This window comes from Chionomys nivalis, chromosome 23 (assembly GCF_950005125.1).
Source record: "Chionomys nivalis chromosome 23, mChiNiv1.1, whole genome shotgun sequence".
In the NCBI taxonomy this organism is placed as follows: domain Eukaryota; kingdom Metazoa; phylum Chordata; class Mammalia; order Rodentia; family Cricetidae; genus Chionomys; species Chionomys nivalis.
Genome location: NC_080108.1, coordinates 40,465,354 through 40,489,221, shown reverse-complemented (window position 1 = coordinate 40,489,221; position 23,868 = coordinate 40,465,354). Strand labels below are relative to the sequence as shown.

The following is a 23,868-nucleotide window of genomic DNA, read 5'->3' as shown; positions in this document are numbered from 1 at the left end:
CTGCAGGCTGGCCCTCGCATCTCTTGAATGTGCAGCTTCTGTCCTGTCTTACTTGTGCAGATCTTCCTGCGCATTGTTTTGTCTACTTGATGGCTGTTTGTGTCAAGAGTGGACGCCTTTTTGTTCCTGAATACTGTTTCGTGCTTTATTCAGTCATTGAAGGACATTTAAGTTCTTTGTGATTTTTGGTTGTTACAAATTAATGTTTTTTTTTTTTTTTTTTTTTTTGTGAGTGGAAGCAAGGTTTGATTCTTTGGTATAATGCCCAAGAATGTCTTTCCAAGTGCATGCCATGAGAAACTGTCAGATTGTTTTCATAATAACTGGACTCTTTTGTGTTCTTGTTAGCAATAGATGAATAATCCGATTTTCCCCTATCATTTCCTACTGTGTTCTCTGTTCCTCTTCACCCTCAGTTCGTCCCCTTAACTCCTTCCAGAATTGCCCTTTCCCTGTCTCCTCCCATTCTTACCTTCTTTTTTTAAAAGTTTAATAATCCACAGACTCCAGTGTGTGCTATGTCTACGTAACTTCTGGGTGTGGGGCTATAAGAGGAACATTGACTCCTTCTCCAGCTGTCGATAGATCCTCCCTTAGGAACGGGGGCTCTTGAGCCCTTTTCCACTCCATGGCAGAATATTGACCCAGTATTGATCTTGGACAGGTCTTCTGCAGGCAGCCACACACAGCTACTAAGCTACTAAGTCCCAAAGGACTGTTTATTAACTTATTTACATGGCTACAGTGTTTACATCACTTCACTCCCCTCTTCAACTGTCCCACCCCCACTCCACTTATGACTCCTCCTTCTTTTTTTTTTTTTTATTTTTTATTGAAAAAAAAATTTCTGCCTCCTCCCCGCCTCCCATTTTCCTCCCCCTCCTCCTGCCCCTCTCCCTCTTCCCCCACTCCTCTTCTCCTCCCTCTCCAGTCCCAAGAGCAGTCAGGGTTCATTGCCCTGTGGAAAGTCCAAGGCCCTCCCCCCTCCATCCAGGTCTAGGAAGGTGAACATCCAAACTGTCTAGGCTCCCACAAAGCCAGAACTTGAAGTAGGATCAAAACCCTGTGCCATTGTCCTTGGCCTCTCGTCAGCTCTCATTGTCCGCCATGTTCAGAGAGTCCGGTTTTATCCCATGCTTTATCAGTCACAGTCCAACTGGCCTTGGTGAGCTCCCAATAGATCAGCCCCACTGTCTCATTGGTAGGGTGCACCCCTCATGGTCCTGACTTCCTTGCTCATGTTCTCCCTCCTTCTGCTCCTCATTAGGACCTTGGGAGCTCAGTCTGGTGCTCCAGTGTGCGTCTGTCTCTATCTCCATCCATCGTTAGATGAAGGTTCTATGTTGATATGCAAGATATTCATCAGTATGGCTATAGGATAGGGTCATTTCAGGTTCCCTATCCTCAGCTGCCCAAGGAACTAACTGGGGACATTGCCCTGGGCACCTGGTAGCCACTCCAGGTTCAAGTCTCTTGCCAACCCTTAGGTGTCTCCCTTAACTAAGATATGTGCTTCCCTGCTCCCCTATCCAACCTTCCTTTATCCCCAATCATCCCGTTTCCCCAAGTTCCCCCCATCCTCTCCTTCACACTTTTCTCTCCCCATCTCCCCTTACCCACATCCCACCCCACCCCCAAGATTCCAATTTTTTGCCCGGCATTCTTGTCTACTTCCCATAGCCAGGAGGATAACTATATGTTTTTCCTTGGGTTCACCCTCTTACTTAGTATCACAAATTATTATTTATCTACAGATTGAAGGCTAAGATCCACATGAAAGAGAACATGGCTTCCTGCAGTGCCCCGTCTGCTACACAAAATGCATATTTAATGCTTCTCATCCTGAGAGGGCTGTCTCTCATCCCGGGACTGTGGAATGTTGGGCTTCCTAACTAGGTCTTCTCTGTTTTCAGACTCCCAGAGTAGTTCTGTGTTAAGCAGAAGATTTCCTCTCAAAATGGCACCTAGCTAACAACCTCCTAAGTTATATGGAGTGACAACATGGGATTCCTGTCCACTGCTGACGCCTGTCCAGTTCTTCTGTGGGCGTGGGCCTGTCCTCTGATCAGGATGTCAGCTCACTATGTCCAGGGCTGCCTGGCTTACCTCCCGCTCGGCCAGGAGCTCTGTGGCTGGAGTCTCTGGCCTTGTCTGCTTCCTGTGGCATCACCTGTTGTTTTGTCTGCACTTTTGGTGTCCTGTCACACTGCCTTTGTGACTTTCCAAAGCTTGGCCATGTTCTCTCTCCTTCTCCCTCCCTCGCTCCATCTCTGTTCCTGTCCTAACTTCTCCTTGACCTAGTCATACGGGCAGTTTCTCGTCACCGCCTTACCCGGAGGTTTCCTTCCCCAGATGTTGGCTGTTCTCATATTGTCATGTTTCTGTCTGCTTTTTGGACTAGATAAGTGTTTTCTTTACTAGTTATAATCTCTCTGTCAACTTCCGGTTGATTTCATTGGCTGATTTATACTTCTTCTTGTGATTTATGTATTGTGTTATATTGCATTCTGCCTGCCCTGTAATTTTTGGCTACGTACCATACACCAGTGCATTTTACCTTGCACTGTTGTGGGTATAATGTAGTTACATTATTTTACAAGAGTAGTTCTTTTCATTCTCTTTCATAAGAAATTTTCAGGAACTTTTACTACAGCTTTTATGTACTATAGTAAAACACAGCATTTTATGACTGTGTTGGTCAGTTTTATCAGTTTGACACAAGGTAGTGTTATTTGTGAAGAGGACTCTTGAGAAAATTACATCCTTCAGATCACATGTAGACAAGAGTGTAGAATATTCCCTTGATTAATGATTGACGTAAGTGGGTGCAGCTCACTGTGGGTGGTGTCAACCTGGGCAGGTGGTCCTAGAGTGTATAAGAAATAGTCTAAAAGCCGGGTGGTGGTGGCGCACGCCTTTAATCCCAGCACTCGGGAGGCAGAGGCAGGCGGATCTCTGGGAGTTCGAGGCCAGCCTGGTCTACAAAGGGAGTTCCAGGACAGGCTCCAAAGCTACAGAGAAACCCTGTCTCGAAAAACCAAAAAAAAAAAAAAAAAGTCTGAAAAAGCCATGAAGAACAAGCCATCGAGCAGTGTTCCATCATGGGCTCTGCATCAGTTCCTGCTTTCATGTTCTTGCCTTGAATTCCTACCCTGACTTTCTTCAGTGATGGTCTGTGATGTGGAAGTATAAGCAAAATGAACCCTTTCCTCCACAACTTGTTTTTCGTTGTAGCGTTTTATTCCAGAGCACTCGAGAGGGAGAGAGAGGCAGGTGAATCTCTGTGAGTTAGAGGTCAGCCTCTTGTGTATTAGTTTGTAAATCCTGCCTTGATGTGAACTTTGTGTAGTGAGTTTTAGGACAGCCAGAGCTATGTGCTGAGACCCTGTCTAAAAGCAAACAAACAAAAACCAAACCAACAAAATAAAAAAAAAAAAATTCATGCATGTCTATAATGTTTAGATTAAATCCAGGACCCCATTCTGTCCCCTCCAATTTCTCTTCTGTCCCCCCATCACCCCCCTCCCTCAGTACTTACTGAGTTAATTTAGTGTTGCCTGTATGTGCTTGGTCTGCTAGAGCATGGGTCCCCTCTCAGGGCAATCTTCTCTGAAGAAAACTGACTTCTTTTCCAGCAGCCATCATTTGGTAATGGTTGCCCCTCCCTATCCATGCGAGGAAGGAGGGTTGTGAATCATAGGGTCTGCCAGTCTGACTGATGTCTGCAGGTACTGCTGCACAAAAAGCAAAATGCAGACTGTGGTTTGTTTTCAAGAAAGCCTAAGTGGTCAAACCACATAGAGAACGAGCAATCTGTGATCTTAAAAACAGCTTTGGTTTTTGTTTCCCCTTCTTAGGTGTGCCTTCAGATGCTGATTCTTCTTCTGCCAGCAATAAGATAAATGGTGCAAATAACTGTAAGCCCAATCGCCCTTCTCTTGCCAAGATCCTCCTGTCGCTGGAAGGAAACCTGGCTAAGCAGCAGGCCTTATCACACATTCTTACCGCACTGCAGATCATGTATGCCAGGTAGGCTGTGTGTTGGTTTATAAATCCTGCCTCACTGTGAACTTTATAGTTTGTAGTATTGCGATTGAGCAGATGGTTATGAAAATGTTGTTATTAGTCGTCAGCCCTACTAGTTGTACAGTTACGAGTCACACACCCATGCTGATGATTGATGGGTTCTTGGTGCCTTACAGACAAAACCCAGCTCATTATTGAAATGTGAATCAGAACATCAGGCTTGAAGATGTTTTCTTTTTTATTGATAATTCTATATCTGTATTAGGTAAGAGGAAGAATGAATTGATGCTAATTTAAGGTCTTGTTTAAAAGGATTATTCTTGCTGGGCAGTGTGGTATACGCCTTTAATCCCAGCATTCGGAAGGCCAGCCTGGTCTACAGAGTGATTTCTAGGACAGCAAGGGCTACAGAGAAACCCTATCTCAAAAAAAAAAAAAAAAAAAAAAAGTGCTCCTTTCATCCACGTGATAAGGTGGTTCTCACTGTCCTAACATACTCCTTTCCTGCTCTTGTTAGAGCCTGTTGCAGTCAGCTTCCCAACATTTAAGAAAACACCAGAGACACTCAGCTTAGAAAGAGGGAGATTTTATTTGGTCCATAGTGGCTAGCCCCAGGTTTGGGCCTCTGGTAAACATGTCATAATGGGAGCCAGAAGCAGAGCAAAACCTGCCCACCTCATGGTCAAAAGTTGAGAAAGAAGTAAGCCATGTTCCAGTCCCCTCAGTGACATGCTCTCCTGACCCCAGGACTCCCCTAGACCCTGTCCCACCAGCTCCCAGCAGTGAAGCCTGGGCAGCAGTGCTCAACCACAGGGTGTGTTTCCTGGCTGGGGTCTGAGAGTCGTGCTTACAGACCTAGGAGCGGAGCCCAAGCAGTCGTCAGGGGACAGTGAATCTGCCCTCACCATATCTAGTTTTCATTAACATCAACCGTCTATTCCTAAGCTTCAGCAGCAGCTCAGCAGGTTTTCCTAGACTGAGCTAGAGGCTTACTCTGCTCTGGTTTTACCAGTGGTTCTCAGCTTCCTAATGCAGTGACCCTTTGATAAAGTTCCTCATGTTGTGGTGACCCCAACCAGAAAATTATTTCCTTGCTACTTCATAACTGTAATTTTTCTGCTGTTATGAATTATAACATAAATAAGAGATGGAGGATATATGATATGTAATCCCTGTGAAAGGATTGTTCAGACCCCAAAAGGGATCATGACCCACAGGTTGGGCATCCCTTGTTGTTACTTGTGTCTGCTAAAATACAACCATGTGTTGTTTAATATAACAATGAGGTTACATTCTGAAAAATGCATTATATTAATGTTGTAAGAACTTTCTTATATACATGTAAATTAAATTCACTGGGACCTTTCTAGTTGATATAGTCATATAAAATCACAGTTGTGGACTGAAATGTTGCTATGTGTCTTAGACCTATAAATAAGATTGGGATATACATCTTACCCTAGAACTGTGGGCTAAAAATGCACAGTAGTTTTTAAAAACTCATTTATACATAGTCTGTAAAAATGAGGACATAGTGTTAGTGAGCACTTGACCCTTCCTGCTGCTTCTTGTGCTACCCAGATGACAGGGTGGCTTACCACAGTCCTGGCCTTCTGTCCTGACAGAGATGCGGTGGTTGGAGCCCTGTTGCCAGCCGGCATGCTCGCCCCAGTGGAATGCCCCTCCTTCTCCTCCTCAGCACCTGCTTCTGATGCATCGGCAATGGCCAGCCCCATGAACATAGAGGAAGGCATGCTGGCTGCTGATCTTGAGGACAGACTGAGTCCAAATCTATGGCAAGAAAAGAGAGGGGTAAAGGGGCAGCTTCAGGCTGTGTTGAATTTGAAGGGGAAGGAATTCTCCTCATTCTGTCACTTAAGTTTTGTGTCTGCAATTTGGTTTGAGTTTGACTTGGTAAAATTATTCTATTTAAAGAATTTCTTAGTGTTAAAATGAAAATCGATGTATGCTGTTAAAAAGTCACTAAATAGAATTGTGAAATGTTAGGAATCAGAAAGTTGAAAACCGTTAGTTTGTTTGGGAAAAGACTCCTTAGAGACGCGTGAGCTGGGGCAGAGTGGTTTGTGCGCCTGCTCGCCTGCTGTTTCTAGGGCTGCTTTGGCTCACTAGGGTGATAGCTGGGAATGTGGTATAAGTGCAGGGTCATCCCAGAAAGCGACAGGTGTTTTCCTTGTTCCTCTCCAATTAGATTGTCTCCTCTGAGGATGCTGTGACCCCCTCTGCGGTGACACCATCTGCTCCCTCGGCCTCATCTCGGCCATTTATCCCAGTGACAGATGACCCAGGAGCTGCCAGCATCATTGCAGAAACCATGACCAAAACCAAAGAGGTCAGGAGATCTTCTTTGACTTGAAATATAAAATTACCTTAATCGTACTCAAAAGTTCAGGAGTCATATTTAAAGCTAGAACATGCTGTACTTCAAGGTTTATCAGTCACAGCTTTTTCCTCCCAAGCTGTTTTAAGGCCACAGACTGTTCCTCTATGAGATACTCCTTCCCATTCTCACTCTTCTCCTTTGCCAGCTGTCCTACCCTTGCTTCCCTGTGAAATACTGACAGACTTCAAAGAAAATGGCTCCAAAGCAAGTGGCACTGTTAGGAGGTGTGGCCTTGCTGGAGGAAGTATGTCACTGTGGGGGTGGGCTTTGAGGTCTCTTTTGCTCAAGCTTCCCTCAGTGCAGTTACCTTCCTGTTGCCTGCAAGATATAGCACTCAGCTCCAGCACATCTACTGTCGAGAATGGATGGACCCTCTGAAACTGTAAGCAAGCCACCTCGATTAAATGTATGCTTTAAGAATTATTGTGGTCATGGTGTCTCTTCACAGCAATAAAAACCCAAACTAAGGCGTTTAACTAAAAGATACATCTATAAACTGTAGTTTCTCCAGGTGACACACGCTAGTGCCACTCCCTGAAGTCTCTGGGAGAGCTCTGTGACTGGTAAACCTTGAGTACAGCGTGTACCTCCTAGAGGGACATCTCCTAGAGGGACAGTCCATCGTCATCGTGGGGGACGTGGCAGTGTGCAGACTTGGTGCCGAAGTTGAGAGTCCTACACTTTGATTGACAAGCAGCAGGAAGCGTCTGTCTCATTGAGAGTGGTTTGAGCATTGAGACCTCAAAACCTGCTTCCACAGTGACACACTTCCTCCACCAAGGCCACATCTACTCCAACAAGGCCGGCCATACCTCCTATGTGCCATTCCCTTTGAGGGCCCATTTTCTTTCAAACCACAGCCATGGTGGACATTTTCTGCACATACTGCAGCATCCATGCTTGGGCCAGAAGGGAAGGCTTTGCCATTGCCATCTGAGTCTAATGTCTCTCCCCCAACCCCACCCCCATCCGTGGTGTGTTCTCATTTTCCAGTGTGTGTGAGGCTAAGGGCCTTGAAATGACTGCACCCATGACAACAGCACACATTCACCCAGGGCTTCTTCCACTTCATGTAGAAAAATAGTAAAAACATTTAAAAATGTTATCTAAAAATGTTTAAAAAATGGCTTTTCTGAGGAAGCCAAGGGGAGTTGATAGTATGAATGATGTGTTATACACACAGGATTAATTTTAAATAAGATTCTGTGGAAGACTTAAGGAGGAGATCTAGAAGAAAGTTATAAAATCTGATGAGTAGCCGTAGGTTGCACGTGCCGTGGCCTCCTTCCAGTCTCATGCTGTGTCACCTACCTGTGCTGCCTAAGTGGGCACAGCAGCAAACTGCGTTTCTTTATAGTGAAGGCATTATTCTTTGATGGATGCTCTTGTAGTTCTGTAAAATAGTTCCTTGCTTTTCAGTGGAGACTTTGGGGTCATCATGTCTTGATCTGGTTTTTGATGTCCCTTCCCCATTGCTGACATGTCCTGACTCAGCTGGTCAGTTTCATCTCTCCATATTCCATTCTCTCTTTAACTGTTCATTTTCAATTGGTTTAGGATGTTGAAAGCCAAAGTAAAACATCAGGTCCAGAGCCCCAGTCTTTGGATGAGTTCACCAGTCTGCTGATCGCTGATGACACCCGGGTGGTCGTGGACCTGCTCAAGCTGTCAGTCTGCAGCAGGGCTGGAGACAGCGGCAGGGACGTGCTCTCGGCTGTGCTGTCGGGCATGGACACCGCCTACCCACAGGTGAGTCCTGGGGCCAGTGTTCTCTGCAGCACCCAGTATCTTCACGCATGGTGTCACCGAGGTTGAGGAGTAGTCCTTTACGACAACATCTGACACTGTTCTCCCAGTGACATCTTCTATCCAGCCTAGAACTAATGTGTATATCTGTTTTTAAACATTTGTTTATTTATTTACCTGTTCATTTGTTCGTTCATTCCTTCGTTTGTTTGTTCATTTAAATTGTGTATTAGTATTTGTGCATACCACATTCACACATGGTACCTGCGGAGGCCAGAAGAGGGGATAGGATCCCCTTGAATTGGATTTACAGATGGTTGTAAGTCACTGTGTAGGTGGCAGTAACCAAACCTAGGTTGTTTGAAGAGCAGCAAGTACTTCTAACCACTGAGCCATCTAACTCTTGTTTTTTAAAAAAACAAAATTGTTATTGCTGGGCAGTGGTAGCACATACCTTTAATCCTAGCACTCAGGAGGCAGAGGCAGGTGGATCTTTGTGAGTTCGAGGCTAGCCTGGTCTAAGGAGCTAGTTCCAGGACAGACAGGGCTACACAGAAAAACAACAAGAACAACAAAATCCACATTATTTTATTTTTATTTCATTTTTTAGCTTGTGTTAGTTATGTGTGTGTGGACACGTTTAGGAATTGGTTTCTTTCTCCTTCCACCATTATATGTTCCAGGGATTGAACTCAGGTCATCAGGTGTGGTGGCAAGTACCCTGAGTGGTCTTGGTAGCCCTGTGTACCGTATTCTTACTAAGTAAGTCCTTCTGTATGCTTTACAGTTTGCCACTAGTTTTTCTTTTTTTTTTTTTAATTTATTTATTATGTATACAATGTTTTGTCTATGTATATGCCTGAAGGCCAGAAGAGGGCACCAGATCTCATTACAGATGGTTGTGAGCCACCATGTGGTTGCTGGGAATTGAACTCAGGACCTCTGGAAGAGCAGTCAGTGCTCTTAACCTCTGAGCCATCTCTCCAGCCCCCCCACTAGTTTTTCTTTAGATATTAGACTGATATTGTTTGCCCTGCAGGAATTCTCACTTTTTAAAATTGCTTTTATTGAGCTACGCATTTTCTTCCACTTCCCTCTGTCCTTCCCTCCCTCCCCTTCCCCCTTTTACCCTCCCCTATGACCCCAGTGCTCCCAATTTGGTCAGGATACCTTGTCTTTTTCACCTTCCTATGCAGACTCATGTATATCTCTCTTAGGGTTCTCTTTGTTGTCTAGTTTTCCTGGGGTTGTGGCCTGTAAGCTGGTTTTTCTTTGCTTTATGTCAAAAAGCCACTTATGAGTGAATACATATTCTATTTGTCTTTCTGGGTCTGGCTTATCTCACTCAATATGTATTTTTCCAGATCCATCCATTTGTCTGCAAAATTTGAAGATCTCATTATTTTTCTTAACTCCATTGTACTACATTTTTATTTTCATTATCCATTCTTAGGTTGAGGAGCATCTAGATTGCTTTCAGATTCTGGCTATGACAAACAATGCTGCTATGAACATAGTTGAACACATGTCCTTGTGATATGATTGAGCATCATTTTTGTATATTCCCAAAAGTGGTATTGCTGGGTCTTGAGGTACAGTGTTTCCTAATTATCTGAGAAATTGCCACACTGATTTCCAAAGGGGTTGTACAAGTTTGTACTCCCGCCAGCAATGCAGGAGTGTTCCCTTTACCCCACATCCTCTCCAGCATAAGTTGTCATCAGTTTTTTGTTTTGTTTTGATCTGCCATTCTTACAGGTATAGAATGGAATCTCAGCTATTTTAGGTTCATCTGTTGAGAGTTCTCTGTTTAGGTCTGTACCCCATTTTTTTTATATTCTTTTGATGTTAAGTTTCTTGAGTTTTTTATATATTTTGGAGATGAGCCCTCTGTCCAATGTGGAGTTGGTAAAGATTTTTTCCCATTCTGTAGGCTGCCGCTTTGTCTTGTTGACTGTGTCCTTTGCTTTACAGAAGTTTCTCAGTTTCAGGAGGTCCCATTTATTGTTTCTTTCAGTGTCTGTGCTGCTGGAGTTATATTTAGGACATGGTCTCCTGTGCCAATGTGTTCAAGTGTCCTTCCCACTTTCTCTTCTATGTGGCTGGCTTTATGATGATTTTTCTGGATTTCCTCTAAGTCTGTTTCATTTCTGATTTTGATAATTTGGTTATTCTCTCAAACCTTTGGTTAGTTTGGATGAAGGTTTGTCTATTTTGTTGATTTTCTTGAAAAACCAACTTTCTCTCATTGATTCTATGTATTGTTTTCTTTGTTACTATATAGTTTATTTCGGCTCTCAATTTGATTATTTCCTGCCATCTAGTCCTCCTGGATGAGTTTGCTTCTTTTTGTTCTAACGTTTTCAAATGTTCTGTTAATTCACTAGTGTGGAATTTTTCCAGCTTCTGTATGTAAGCGTTTAGTGCTGTGAACTTTACTCTTAACACTGCTTTCATTATTTCCCTTAAGTTTGGATATGTTGTGTGGTAATTTTCATTAAATATTAGAAAGTCTTTAATTTCTTTATTTCTTCCTTGATCCATTGGTGATTCAGCTGAACACTGTTCAATTTCCATGTGTTTGTGGGATTTCTGAAATTAGTGTTGCTGTTGAATTCTAATTTTAAACCATGTTGATCCAATAAGATGCATGGGGTTATTCAGATTTTTTTTTTTATATCTGTTGAGGTTTGCTTTGTTATTGAGTATGTGATCAAGTTTTGAGAAGGTTCCATGGTATATTCTTTTATGTTTGTATGGAATGTTCAATAAATGTCTGTTATGCCCATCTGTTAGTTCCCTTATTTCTCTGTTAAGTTTCTGTCTGGCAGACCTGTCCAGTGGTAAAAGTAGGATGTTGAAGTCTCCCAATATTAGTGTGTGGGGCTTTATGTGTGATTTAAGCTTTAGTAATGTCTCTTTTACATATGGGGATGCCCTTGTATTTGGGGCATAGATGTTCAGTATTGAGATTTCCTCTTGATGGATTTTTCCTTTGACAAATATGAAATATCTCTCTTTGTCTCTTTTAATTGATTTTAGTTTGAAGTCTTGTTGAAGGATGTCGCTAGTTAGTTTCCGGCAGCTCAGTCTCGAAATAATCACATAGAAACTGTATTAATTAAATCACTGCTTGGGCCATTAGCTCTAGCTTCTTATTGACTAACTCTTACATCTTAATTTAACCCTTTTCTATTGATCTCTGTATTGCCACGAGGCTGTGGCTTATGGGTAAAGTTCCGGTGTCTGTCTCCAGTGGCTCCATGGCTTCTCTCTGACTCTACCTTCTTTCTCCCAGCATTCCATTTAGTTTTTCCCACCTAGCTTTGTTCCCCTATAGCTCTGCTATAGGCCCAAAGCAGTTCCTTTATTAACCAATGATATTTACAGCATACAGAAGGGAATTCCACATCAAAGTCTATTTTGTTAGATATTAGGATAGCTACACCAGCTTGTTGGAAATTTTTTTTTCAACCCTTTATTCTGAGGTGATGTCTACCTTTGAGGTTCAGGTGTATTTCTTGTATGCAGTCGAAGGATAGATTATGTTTTCTTATCCAGTCTGTTCCTGTGTCTTATTATAGGTGAGTTGAGTCCATTTATATTAAGGGATATTAATGACCAGTGACTGCTAGTTCCTGTCATTTTAGTTTTTGTTGTTGGTGATGTTATTGTGTATATTTTTTCCTTCTTTGGGGTGTATTACTGTGAGATCATTTATTGCCTGTGTTTTTGTGGGTGTAGCTGACTTCCTTGTGTTGGAGTTTTCCCTCTAGTATTTTCTGTAGTGCTGGATTTGTGGCTAGGTATTGGTTAAATCTAGTTCTGTTATGGAATATCTTGTTTTCTCCATTGGTAGTGATTGAAAGCTTTGCTGAGTATAGTAGTCTGGGCTGGCATCCTTGGTCTCTTAGTGTCTGCATAAGACTTGACCAGGACCTTCTGGCTTTCGTTGTTTCCTTTGAGAAGTCAGGTGTAATTCTAGTAGGTCTGCCTTTATATGTTACTTGGCCTTTTTCCTTCGCAGCTCTTAATATTCTTTCTTTATTCTGTCTCCTTAGCGATCAGAGAAATGCAAATCAAAACAACTTTGAGATATCATCTTACACCTGTCAGAATGGCTAAAATCAAAAACACCAAGGATAGCCTTTGCTGGAGAGGTTGTGGAGAAAGGGGTACCCTCATCCATTGCTGGTGGGACTGCAAACTTGTGCAACCACTTTGGAAATCAGTGTGGCGGTTTCTCAGAAAAATTGGGATCAACCTACCCCTGGACCCAGCAATACCGCTCTTAGGAATATACCCAAGAGATGCCCTATCATATGACAAAAGCATTTGTCCAACTATGTTCATAGCAGCATTATTTGTAATAGCCAGAACCTGGAAGCAACCTAGATGCCCTTCAATGGAAGAATGGATGAAGAAAGTGTGGAATATATACACATTAGAGTACTACTCTGCGGTAAAAAACAATGACTTCTCGAATTTTGCATGCAAATGGATGGAAATAGAAAATACGATCCTTAGTGAGGTAACCCAGACCCAAAAAGTATTTTGATTATTATGTAGCATGGGGACTTGTTTTTTTGTCCCAATCTATTTGGTGTTCTGTAAGCTTCTTGTACCTTCCTAGGGATATTCTTCTTTAGATTGGGAAAGTTTTCTTCTATGATTTTGTTGAATATATTTTCTGTGCCTTTTAGTTGGAGTTCTTCTATCCCTATTATTCTTAGGTTTGGTCTTTCATGTTGTGTCATATCTCTTGGATGTTTTATGTTAAGCTTTTGTTTAATATTTTCACCAACAAATCTATTTCCTTTATTGTATGTTCAACAACTGGGATTCTTTCATCTCTTGTATTCTGCTATTTATGCTTGCATTTTTGGTTCCTGATTATTTATCCAGAATTTCCTTGGTTTGTGAATTTTTTTTTGTTGTCTCTATTTTGGTTTTCAAGTCTTGAATCATTTTTTCATGTTTGATGGCTTTTTTCTCTGATGTGTGCATGTATGTGTGTGTGTGTGTTTTAACCTGAAGTCAATGTCAGGTATCTTCATCCATTACTCTTTTTTTTTTTTTTTTTGAGACAAGGTTTCTTTGTAGATTTGATGCCTGTCCTGGAGACCAGGCTGACCTTGAACTCACAGAGATCTACTTGCCCCATCCTCCCTGGGATTAAAGGCATGCACCACCACCACCCTCATCCATTACTCTTATACTTTGTTTTTTTGAGATGCCATCTGTCACTGGTCCCAGAGCACAGTGATTGGCTAGAAAGACAGGACAGCCTGTCTTTACTTCCTAGGCACAATAAATGCAGGTGTGCATTGCCATAACTTGGCTTTGTACATGGAATCGAGGGATCTAATCTCAGGTCTGCATGCTTACATACCATTGAGCCATTTTCCCAGCCCCTTAACTCTGTATGAACTCCAAGTCTTCCACCCTGCCACCCTGTCCCTGTAGAAAGCAGAGAGCAGGATGAGCGTGCATGACCCAGGGGCAGTGTCAACTCATTTCTTGGTTCTTTCCTAGATGGCAGACATGTTGTTGGAGCTCTGTGTAACTGAGTTAGAAGATGTGGCTACAGATTCACAGAGTGGCCGTCTTTCCTCCCAGCCTGTAGTGGTAGAGAGTAGCCATCCCTATACAGATGACACTTCCACCAATGGCACGGTGAAGATACCAGGTATGTGAACCAACCCTGGGAAGGCTGTGAGGGCCCCTGTCTGTGGAAGGCTTGTTTTACAGCTTCCTCCACAGGGGCAACCATTTCCCTCTTGTGAAAATAAGAAATAGGATCATCTCAGATCTTTTTCTGAAATCTTTGTCAAATAAAATGTAACACAGAAGCTGCACTATATTAGTTTTCTTTTTGTTGCTGTGATAAACACTGTTACCAAAAGTAGCTTGAGATTAAAAAAAGAGAGAGAGCTTATTTGACTTTTACCTCCGGGTTCCAGTCTGTGTTGAGTTGGAGCAGAATCCATGGAGCGATGGCGCTCACTGTGTTGCTCACTAGCTCATACTCAGCTAGCTTTCTCACGCAGCCAGACCTGGCTGCTGTGTTGTCATTGTTTCTAGGCATTTTCAGTGGACACAGCGTACAGCAGCTGACTCTGGTGCACACACTGACACTTGGCTACAGTGGGGAAGTGCAAGGCTTCTACCCACAGCTCTTTTGTGCTCTCTGCAGTAGGCTGGGCCTCTCGCGTCAACTATCAGCCAGGCCAATCTGACCAGGCAGGTCCTCTGCTGACTCCAGGCTGTGCCAGGTTGATAGCTGCAGCTGACTAGAACATGCACCTAATAAATTTCATCTTGTCAGCTGTTAGATGAATGCCCTTTCCCTAAGACCTACGTTTGAAGTCTGCTGACCAGCTCTTTAGAAGCAATGCTCACATCCTGTGACATGAGTCGTCCTGGTGTCTAGCACTTCTGATGTACAATTCCAACAGGCTCTGTTCCTCGATAGTACACTTTCAGTTTCTCCTCCCCTTCCACTCCTCCCTTTCACCTGCTACATGACTTCTCTGGTGAGGCTTCAGGGGGCTGAACTTACCTTCCTTAGACCAACTCTGTTTTTGTAAACTCCCACAGTTCAGCATGTTCCTCAGCCTGGCCCTTCTGATTCAGGATTCGGCAAGCTTTCTTGTTGGTTTCTACCAGCCTCATTAATGCACCTGTATCTGCACATCTCAGAGCATCAGTCATGCACCTGTATCTGCACATCTGAGTGTCAGTAATGCACCTGTATGTGCACATCTCAGAGTGTCAATAATGCACCTGTATCTGCACATCTCAGAGCGTCAGTAATGCACCTGTATCTGCACATCTCAGAGTGTCAGTAATGCACCTGTATCTGAACATCTGAGTGTCAGTAACGCACCTGTATCTGCACATCTCAGAGCGTCAGTAATGCACCTGTATCTGTACATCTGAGTGTCAGTAATGCACCTGTATCTGCACATCTTAGTCAGTAATGCACCTGTATCTGCACATCTTAGAGCGTCAGTAATGCACCTGTATCTGTACATCTTAGAGTGTCAGTCATGCACCTGTATCTGCACATCTTAGTCAGTAATGCACCTGTATCTGCACATCTCAGAGCGTCAGTAATGCACCTGTATCTGTACATCTCAGAGCGTCAGTAATGCACCTGTATCTGTACATCTCAGAGCGTCAGTAATGCACCTGTATCTGTACATCTCAGAGCATCAATCATGCACCTGTATCTGTACATCTGAGTGTCAGTAATGCACCTGTATCTGCACATCTCAGAGCGTCAGTAATGCACCTGTATCTGCACATCTCAGAGTGTCAGGCCCTGTATCTGCACATCTCAGAGCGTCAGTAATGCACCTGTATCTGCACATCTTAGTCAGTAATGCACCTGTATCTGCACATCTTAGAGCGTCAGTAATGCACCTGTATCTGTACATCTCAGAGCGTCAGTAATGCACCTGTATCTGCACATCTCAGAGCGTCAGTAATGCACCTGTATCTGCACATCTCAGAGCGTCAGTAATGCACCTGTATCTGCACATCTTAGTCAGTAATGCACCTGTATCTGCACATCTTAGTCAGTAATACACCTGTATCTGCACATCTTAGAGCGTCAGTAATGCACCTGTATCTGTACATCTTAGAGTGTCAGTCATGCACCTGTATCTGCACATCTTAGTCAGTAATGCACCTGTATCTGCACATCTTAAAGCGTCAGTAATGCACCTGTATCTGCACATCTGAGTGTCAGTAATGCACCTGTATCTGCACATCTCAGAGTGTCAGTAATGCACCTGTATCTGCACATCTCAGAGTGTCAGTAATGCACCTGTATCTGCACATCTCAGAGCGTCAGTAATGCACCTGTATCTGCACATCTCAGAGCGTCAGTAATGCACCTGTATCTGCACATCTCAGAGCGTCAGTAATGCACCTGTATCTGCACATCTTAGTCAGTAATGCACCTGTATCTGCACATCTCAGAGTGTCAGTAATGCACCTGTGTCTGCACATCTGAGTGTCAGTAATGCACCTGTATCTGCACATCTCAGAGTGTCAGTAATGCACCTGTATCTGCACATCTCAGAGCGTCAGTAATGCACCTGTATCTGCACATCTTAGTCAGTAATGCACCTGTATCTGCACATCTTAAAGCGTCAGTAATGCACCTGTATCTGCACATCTGAGTGTCAGTAATGCACCTGTATCTGCACATCTCAGAGTGTCAGTAATGCACCTGTATCTGCACATCTGAGTGTCAGTAATGCACCTGTATCTGCACATCTCAGAGCGTCAGTAATGCACCTGTATCTGCACATCTCAGAGCGTCAGTAATGCACCTGTATCTGCACATCTTAGTCAGTAATGCACCTGTATCTGCACATCTCAGAGTGTCAGTAATGCACCTGTGTCTGCACATCTGAGTGTCAGTAATGCACCTGTATCTGCACATCTCAGAGTGTCAGTAATGCACCTGTATCTGCACATCTCAGAGCGTCAGTAATGCACCTGTATCTACACATCTCAGAGTGTCAGTAATGCACCTGTATCTGCACATCTCAGAGTGTCAGTAATGCACCTGTATCTGCACATCTGAGTGTCAGTAATGCACCTGTATTTGCACATCTCAGAGTGTCAGTAATGCACCTGTATCTGCACATCTCAGAGTGTCAGTAATGCACCTGTATCTGCACATCTTAGAGCGTCAGCTGCTGTTGCTGCTCAGCACCAAGGTTATTGCTCCATTGGAGGTTGTGAAGTAGTACTGTTGGCTGAACTGCTTCCTTCTTACTTATCAACTTGAGTACTTTAGAAAGGTGTTTTCCCTCACTTTTTAGTTTGCTATCTAGGGAAACTGTCTATGAGAAAGGCAGGATACAGTGTGGAGCTGCACGTGGATGATGTGAGCGACATCAGCACGAAGGGCGGGGACGTCAACTTTGTGTTCACTGGCTTCTCTGTGAATGGAAAGGTTTGGCTCCAGGCTCTGTCTGCTCTTCTCTACATTGCTCTGTTGTGTGCCACCTCCTGTCACCCTTACAGAAGTGGGGCTCTTGCGCTTCTAGGTCACCCACAGTGAGCTCCAGGGGTCTGTGCTTTGTGGTAACCTGGGGTCTGCTTGATTGTGGGGCATGGCCTGTGGTGGGGTGCAGAAAGGGAAGGGCACATGCCCAGGACCGGAGTCGTTGCGCTTGCTGTGTGAGAGCGAGGTGCACTTCCTCCGGGGAAGCTCCTTCCACCCCTTCTCTCGGAGCTGCTCTGGGGAGCTGCTGGCGCCCTGGGCAGTGAGTGCTGCTTCGTGTGTGTGTGTGTTTGTGTGTGTGTGTGTGTCTGCCTGCTCCCAGCTCCATTCTCAGTGGAGCCCTCGTTCTTCCTCCCGCCGACCCCCAAGTAGAGATGAGTGCTCTGCTGGCGAGGGTCCAGTGTGTAGACCTAGAAGTGCTCTTTTGTGCTGGAAGTGAGGCCCTCAAATGTCTCCTGTGGGTTTCTTACTGCAAGAGGGGATCTTGGGTATTTTTCTTTCTTAGAGATTTGTAAAATAATGATACATTTTTAAAAAGATTTTTAATTATGTGTGGATATGTATATTTGAATGTGGGTGTCCTTGGAGGCCAGAGGCATTGGATCACCCTAGATCTGGAGTTAAAACAGTTCCAAACTGCCTGATGTGGGTGCTGGGAACTTAACTCCAGGCCCCTGCAAGAGCAGTGCTCACTGTTAAGCAACCACTGAGCAGCCTGCAGCCCCACAGTGGTACACATGCTGTCTTACATTCAGTGATGCAGCATTTTACTGTCCTTGTCCCCTCTTCACCAGTCCTGACTACATCCTCCTCAGAGAGGCCCTTGACACAAAGAAAAATGTTTTAGGTGCCACTTTGTGCGCAGGAGCATGAAACAGGGGCCTTGACTCCTTGGCTGGCTGAGCTGCCCATTGGGTCCTGATGTCCTCCTTCTCACAGGTCCTCAGCAAAGGGCAGCCCCGGGGGCCTGCAGGAGTTCAGGTGTCCCTGAGAAGCACAGGCACTGATGCAAAGATCCAGTTCACAGGCACACAGCCTGGCGGAAAGTGAGTGGCGTCCTGGAGTCTAGTGTGGTTGCTTGGGTTGAGGGGGTGGGTGGGCTCAGACCCTGATTTGGCTCTTAAGCAAGTTCATGCTTTTGGAACCCACATTCCCTGAAGTGGGAGTCATCTGACCCACTGTGCAGGTGGGTGATTAATTACCAGCCACTCTCTGTAAAGGCTGTGCCCCAGCCTGGGTTTGAATGGGCTCCTCCATTTGCCTTTGGCTTGGGACAGCCACTTTACCCCACTGCTTTGCTTTTCTAATTTACGGATGAAGGTAAAGAGAGGTTCCTGGGAAGACAAGTGTGATTGTTTCAGATTGGCCAGGTGGTGCTAATGAGCGTGTGCTGACCACAGACTAACACAGTTAGGGTTCAGAGACAGCGTTTTATCATTTACATGGAAACCATTTTGTAGTTGGATCTGGTGGCTGCTTAGTTAACCTGGCGGAATGAAACGTAAAGAGCTGTTTACTGCGCTGTGCAGTGGGGGAGCACGGCTGTAGCTGTGAGCAGATGTGCTGGATTAACACCAGAGTAATCGGAGCTGATACTTATGCAAACGTTTAGAGCATTGCTACTTCAGCCTGCAAACCCAACCAACGTGGTAACTGCAGCTAATAGCTTCTAGTGTGTTATCCAACGTCAAAGTCGCCATTGATCGGCTGTCCCTGATCAGTGCCTGGTCTTGGTCTAGAGTAGCACCTAGCTGTTCTTCTTCCTGGCCCAGCTTAGACTGAGTGTCCTTCAGCCAGGTTCTTGGAACCAGAAGGGCCTCGGTTTTCCAGAATTTGGAATGTTTTTCATACATACAATGTTTTGTTTCTCAGTGCTAATAATCACAGCTGACAGGAGGGAGGCTCTATCTGACTCATGGTTTCAGACCATGGGCATTTAGCTTTCATGTTTCTGGGCCCCCTGCCCCAGTGACACACTTCCTGCACCGAGGCCCCACCCCCTACCTAGTGACACTCCTATAGTGACAACTTCTTCTCTGAGGCCTGTCCCTCTGTGTTCCCCACCACCTCCAATGGTTCATCCTGTCCCGAATCCATCAACGGCTGCTCTGTTGGTTAGGCAAACCCCTCTAACCCTGTACTGGGAACCGAGACTGCAGCACACGTGCCTTCAGGGACATGTGAACATGGACTTCATTTCGTCTGTGCGTGTCTTAAGCATGCAGGCTGAAGTTCCCATCCAGAATTTTAAATAATTACTACACTACACAATTCAGTGGTATAGAATTTTCTACTTTTGTGGTATCGTATTGGTACTCAAAAAGTTCTGGATCTTGGATTTCTGATGTTCAAATGAAGGATGCCCCAGCTGTAGTTTGTTGCAGACCTGACCAGGAGGTGTCTTAAGCTCCTTTGCCATGAACTGTCTTAAGCAGTGCTCAGAGCGCATGTTGGGACCTGGGGAGTAGAAAGGCTAAATTAACAGTGCCAGAAAACAGTGGCCTCTTCAGCTTTATTGTAACAAAGTAATTCTCAAGCCCTGTCCGGATGGCGTTTCATAGACGTGGGAGAGTGCAATTACTGCCTGTAGTAAGTTCCTTGTGGCAAAATTAGCTTCTGATTGGCAGGTGCCTTGTTCAGATGGAGCCTGGTATGGCTCTGGCTGTAGCCTTTGCAGTCCCGTCTCAACTGGCCGTGGTCTTAGCTCATCTGGAGTCTCTAGAAGTCCGCTTATTGGCCGATGGCTTCGTCACAGTTGTCTGTGAGAGAGGTCACTGACCTTGTTCTCAAGGCAGGAGTGCCCCTGAGGAGGTCAGGGGACCTGTAGTGGAGGGGAGGACGGAGCTTGGAGAGTTGATGGTGTAGACCTTGGTTGGCCACTTCTCTCTAATGCTGCTGGGACTTGGGTATTGCTGAGGAGAGGTGATGAGGAAAGCTGGCCTGGGCAGTAACCATGTGAGCTCAGGAGAGCATGGCCCTCAGAGGGGATGGTGAGATGTTCAGAAGACATGGTGTGTTTTCATTGTTCTTCTGTGTCTTTGCTTACAGACATGGAAGTGGTCCCTGCTGGCAGCTTGCAACACAGAGGAAGCGCCCTAAGGGGGTACTTGGCAGTTGTGCTAGTGAAAAGTTATTCTCGGATTGTTTTATAATGCACTGAGAAGCAGCCCTCTAAAATAGCAGTCAAGGGAGCTGGCCCCACCGTCTAAGGTTGCATTAGGACACCTAAGTCCAGGAGGCCAGGAGGATGAACACGGAGCCTTATTGCCAGCATTGGCCTTGCAGGAAGGGTGTGACAGGTCCTTGGGCAAAGTACCAGACAGTGGTCAGATGCAGGCTTTAACCCGCAGTGTGTAGAGTTTCAAGTGAGGGCCTAAAATGTTCCATCAGGCCAGGGAAGCTTCCCCATTTCATCTGTGTGCTTCAAGCACCTGGCACGTAGTAAGCGTTGAAAACATCTGTTGGACTTGTGAGTTGATAAGTGGATAAATAGCCAGCTCAGATCTTACCTTCAGAAGATTATCCCTGAATCAAATGGAAGCCATTTTCTTACTCCTCCTCTCCCCTCTGCACACTCTTCCTGTTTTTGGTTTGAGACAGAACCATTATGATCCTCCTGATTAGCCAGTTGAGTACTGAGATCACAGGCAGGTGCCGCCTGAGTGCCGAGTGCCACCGTGCCCTGCAGTTATACCTGGTGCTTGCAGTCCAAGGGCGTTTTGATGTGCCAGGCTAAAGTTTTGCCTCTTTGCAGCTCTCTCTCAAATAATGCATACTTCGTAGCATGGGGCTGAGGCAGGACGGGCTCCACTGAGCCTAACCAGAGGGAGATGAGATGTAGGGAATCAGTCGGGCCTTTTAGATGCTGAGGAGTTTGAAGATAGAAAATTGGGTTGGTGATATCTCACCCAGATAGCTCACCTGAGAAATCAAAGGTGGGGGCTTGGAGCTCAGTGCTACCCAGGAGAGCCCAGTCTTGGTGCTTGGACCAAACAGGGCACACACCGACAAGGCATGGGGCTGTGTGTTGAGAGACTTTGCAGATGAAGTATGGACTGAAGGAACCTGGCCTGGGATCTTAGCTGTGGGCTCTTGGACTTTGAAAGGGGAGGGTAGGTCACTGATCTTACATAATATTGGTGGAGTAGGTTGGGGTTTCAGGTGATGCTGAAGGGACATGCTATGGGTGAAGGGAAGGGCTGTGGGTCACAAGTAATGTTGGGGGTGACAGGTTGGTGGTCTAGGGAGATGCTGGGGTCCCAGGAGATGCTAGGGGACAAGTTAGGGTCCCAGGGGACACCAGGGGACAGATAGGCAGGAGTTTCAGGAGATTCTGGGGGAGGGGTTGGGGTCCCAGGAGATTCTGGGGGACAGGCTGTGTCCCAGGAGATGCTCTGGGACAAGGTGGCTTGTATTTGAGAGGCTGGAGACAGGTGAGATTCACCAAAGTGGGGACATGTGGATGGGGCTGCAGAGGGAGCAGGAGAGGGCAATGCTGGGGAAACCCACAAGCCAGAGGCAGCAACCTGGCTTGGGGAGCGAGCCTGGCGGCTGTTTTTATTCCACTCTGGTGACCGTTCACCATCTGAGAGGATAGATGCTGTGAGGGAGAGGGGCCTGGCTGGAACTAGAGCTGCAAGGGCCAACACGTGGAGCCGTGGTGCTGGCCAGGATGGGGTCTTGGTGACTTGGGCATGTGAACACCTATTCTTCACTTTGCAGCCCGTGTTCCATGTCATGGGCTTCTCTGTCACTGGGCGGGTCTTGAACGGACCTGAAGGAGAAGGTATTCCAGAGGCTGTGGTCACCCTGAACAACCAGATTAAAGGTTAGTCACCCTGAACAACAGGTTAGAGGTGGGCTATCATGGTGGTCCTGAGTGTGCTCAAAGGCTCCGCTTGAATCCTGGAACAATAGAGACACAAGGGACAGAATCTCCATGGGACACAAGCTTGGGCTTCTCTTTGATTCACGCACTTTGGTTTCACAGTCAGAACAAAAGCTGACGGCTCCTTCCGCCTAGAGAACATAACGACAGGGACGTACACCATCCATGCTCAGAAGGAGCATCTCTACTTTGAGATGGTCACCATCAAAATTGTACCCAACACTCCGCAGCTGGCAGACCTCATTGCTACTGGGTAAGTGTTCTGTCTGGTCAGGGTGACTACTGACCATGACTAAAAGCAACTTGAGGAGGGAAGGGTTTATCTGGCTAACACTTCCATATCACAGTCCATCACTGAGTGAAGTCAGGTAGGGATCTGGAGGCAGGAACTGAAGCAGAGGCCATGGATGGCTGACATCTGGCTTTCTCAGCCTCCTTTTTTATATATGCAGACCACCTGCCCAAGAGTGGCACCGTCCTCGGTGAGCCGGGCTCTCCCACATCAGTTATCAGTCCAGAAAATGAACCACAGGCTTGCCTACAGGCCCATCTGGTGGGACCATTTTCTCAGTTGGGATTCCCTCTTCCCAAATGCTTCCAGCGTGTGTGAAGTGACATAAACTAGCCAACCACGGCTGTGTGCAGTCTTGGGAGCCTCCCAGCTCCTCTCTTAGCAGTGGTGGAGAAGAAAATGAGCCTTGACCTGACTGTATTTCTGCCCAGGATTCCCTCAGTTCCAGTAGCTCTCGAGAGTCTGCTGGCTTTCTTTTGGAAAGATGAGAGCTGAGTCTTAATAACTGAAGACACTTGCGTGTTGGACACTAAGGATTGATTTCTTTTGCTTTTAAGTTAAAATGGGTTTGTTAAAGTGGAAAAAAAAGGTGAAGGCGAATGTGCCTCCTGCCACACCTAACAACTTGAATCTGATCCCTGGGAGCCACGTGGTAGAAGAAGGGAATAGGCTTGTATAAGTTGTCCTTGACCTCCACATGTATACAAACACAATAAATAATCATATTTCTACCTCTGTCTGTCTGTCTTAGAAAAATCTCTCTGAAGTGAGCACTTTCCTTGTCTGATCCCAGAGGGCTTTGTTGGCTTTTCTGATGGTGGTGGGTGTGGAGGTGTTCTTGGAGATGTTTCCGGTTGTTGGTAGAGTTAACCATGTAGTCACTGATTACATGCATGTCAAGGACGGAATGGAAAGATATTTAGGGGTTTGCAGCCTAGAGAGGTGTTGCTGAGACAGGTGATGAGGGTTCAGGTTTGGTGCCACATGGCCACTAGGTGGCACACTCTCCTGCATCCTGATGATTGGCCCTCCTAGGCTGGTCAGCTGGAGGTGGAATACCACCAGCATTGCAGGGGCTGGGGAGCCTGAATAGCTGAGGTCACAGGAACTAAGAAAGGAAGTGTTAGGGACAAGGACAAGGTGGTTGCTGACACCAAAGCTAGGAGCCTAGTCACCAAGGAAGCATTGCAACCCTTCAACTTTGAAGAAAGTCAGTTACCCTTAGAAAATAATTCTTGGGTTCAAGTCCTGTTGCTCTCCCCTCTGCTTTTGTGTTGGAGCATCCATGCTAGGTTTCAGCTGCAAGCTCCGTGAATGCTCCTGTGCGGCTGCTTTTGGTGTGGCCCTGTGCCGGGCTGCACATGTGACAGGGAGCTGAGCCCGAGTGGTAGGGATAGGTTGTCAGTGCCCAGCTCCCAAAGAGAGATGCTTCAATTTTGAATTGTGCCAGAAAGAGATTGGAGCGCTCTGAGAAGACATTGGGTAGA

General features: G+C 45.6%; 2 protein-coding genes across 8 annotated transcripts in view; both read left to right on the top strand.

Annotated features, from left to right (window-relative positions):
* LOC130865098 (E3 ubiquitin-protein ligase HERC2-like) overlaps positions 1-18,133 on the top strand; it is a 33,541-nt gene extending 15,408 nt beyond the window's left edge. Inside the window, exons 14-19 of the mRNA XM_057755981.1 lie at positions 3,858-4,029; positions 5,652-5,838; positions 6,236-6,376; positions 7,985-8,176; positions 13,709-13,862; positions 17,017-18,133. Coding sequence (XP_057611964.1) covers positions 3,858-4,029; positions 5,652-5,838; positions 6,236-6,376; positions 7,985-8,176; positions 13,709-13,862; positions 17,017-17,258 — 1,088 coding nt within the window. The 3' untranslated portion in view covers positions 17,259-18,133. The remainder of the gene's footprint in view (positions 1-3,857; positions 4,030-5,651; positions 5,839-6,235; positions 6,377-7,984; positions 8,177-13,708; positions 13,863-17,016) is intronic.
* Positions 18,134-21,923: 3,790 nt separating this feature from the next.
* Positions 21,924-23,868, top strand: part of LOC130865096 (uncharacterized) — a 43,595-nt gene continuing 41,650 nt past the window's right edge. For 4 of the 7 annotated variants that reach the window (XM_057755978.1, XM_057755977.1, XM_057755974.1 and 1 more), the window contains exon 1: positions 22,208-22,342. Coding sequence is in view for 1 of the 7 variants with exons in the window: in XM_057755973.1 (XP_057611956.1) it covers positions 22,255-22,342 (88 nt within the window). In the remaining 6 variants the exon portion in view is untranslated. Of the gene's footprint in view, positions 22,030-22,191; positions 22,343-23,868 lie in introns of those variants that run through there. The other 3 variants (XM_057755973.1, XM_057755975.1, XM_057755979.1) reach the window with 3 other exon arrangements.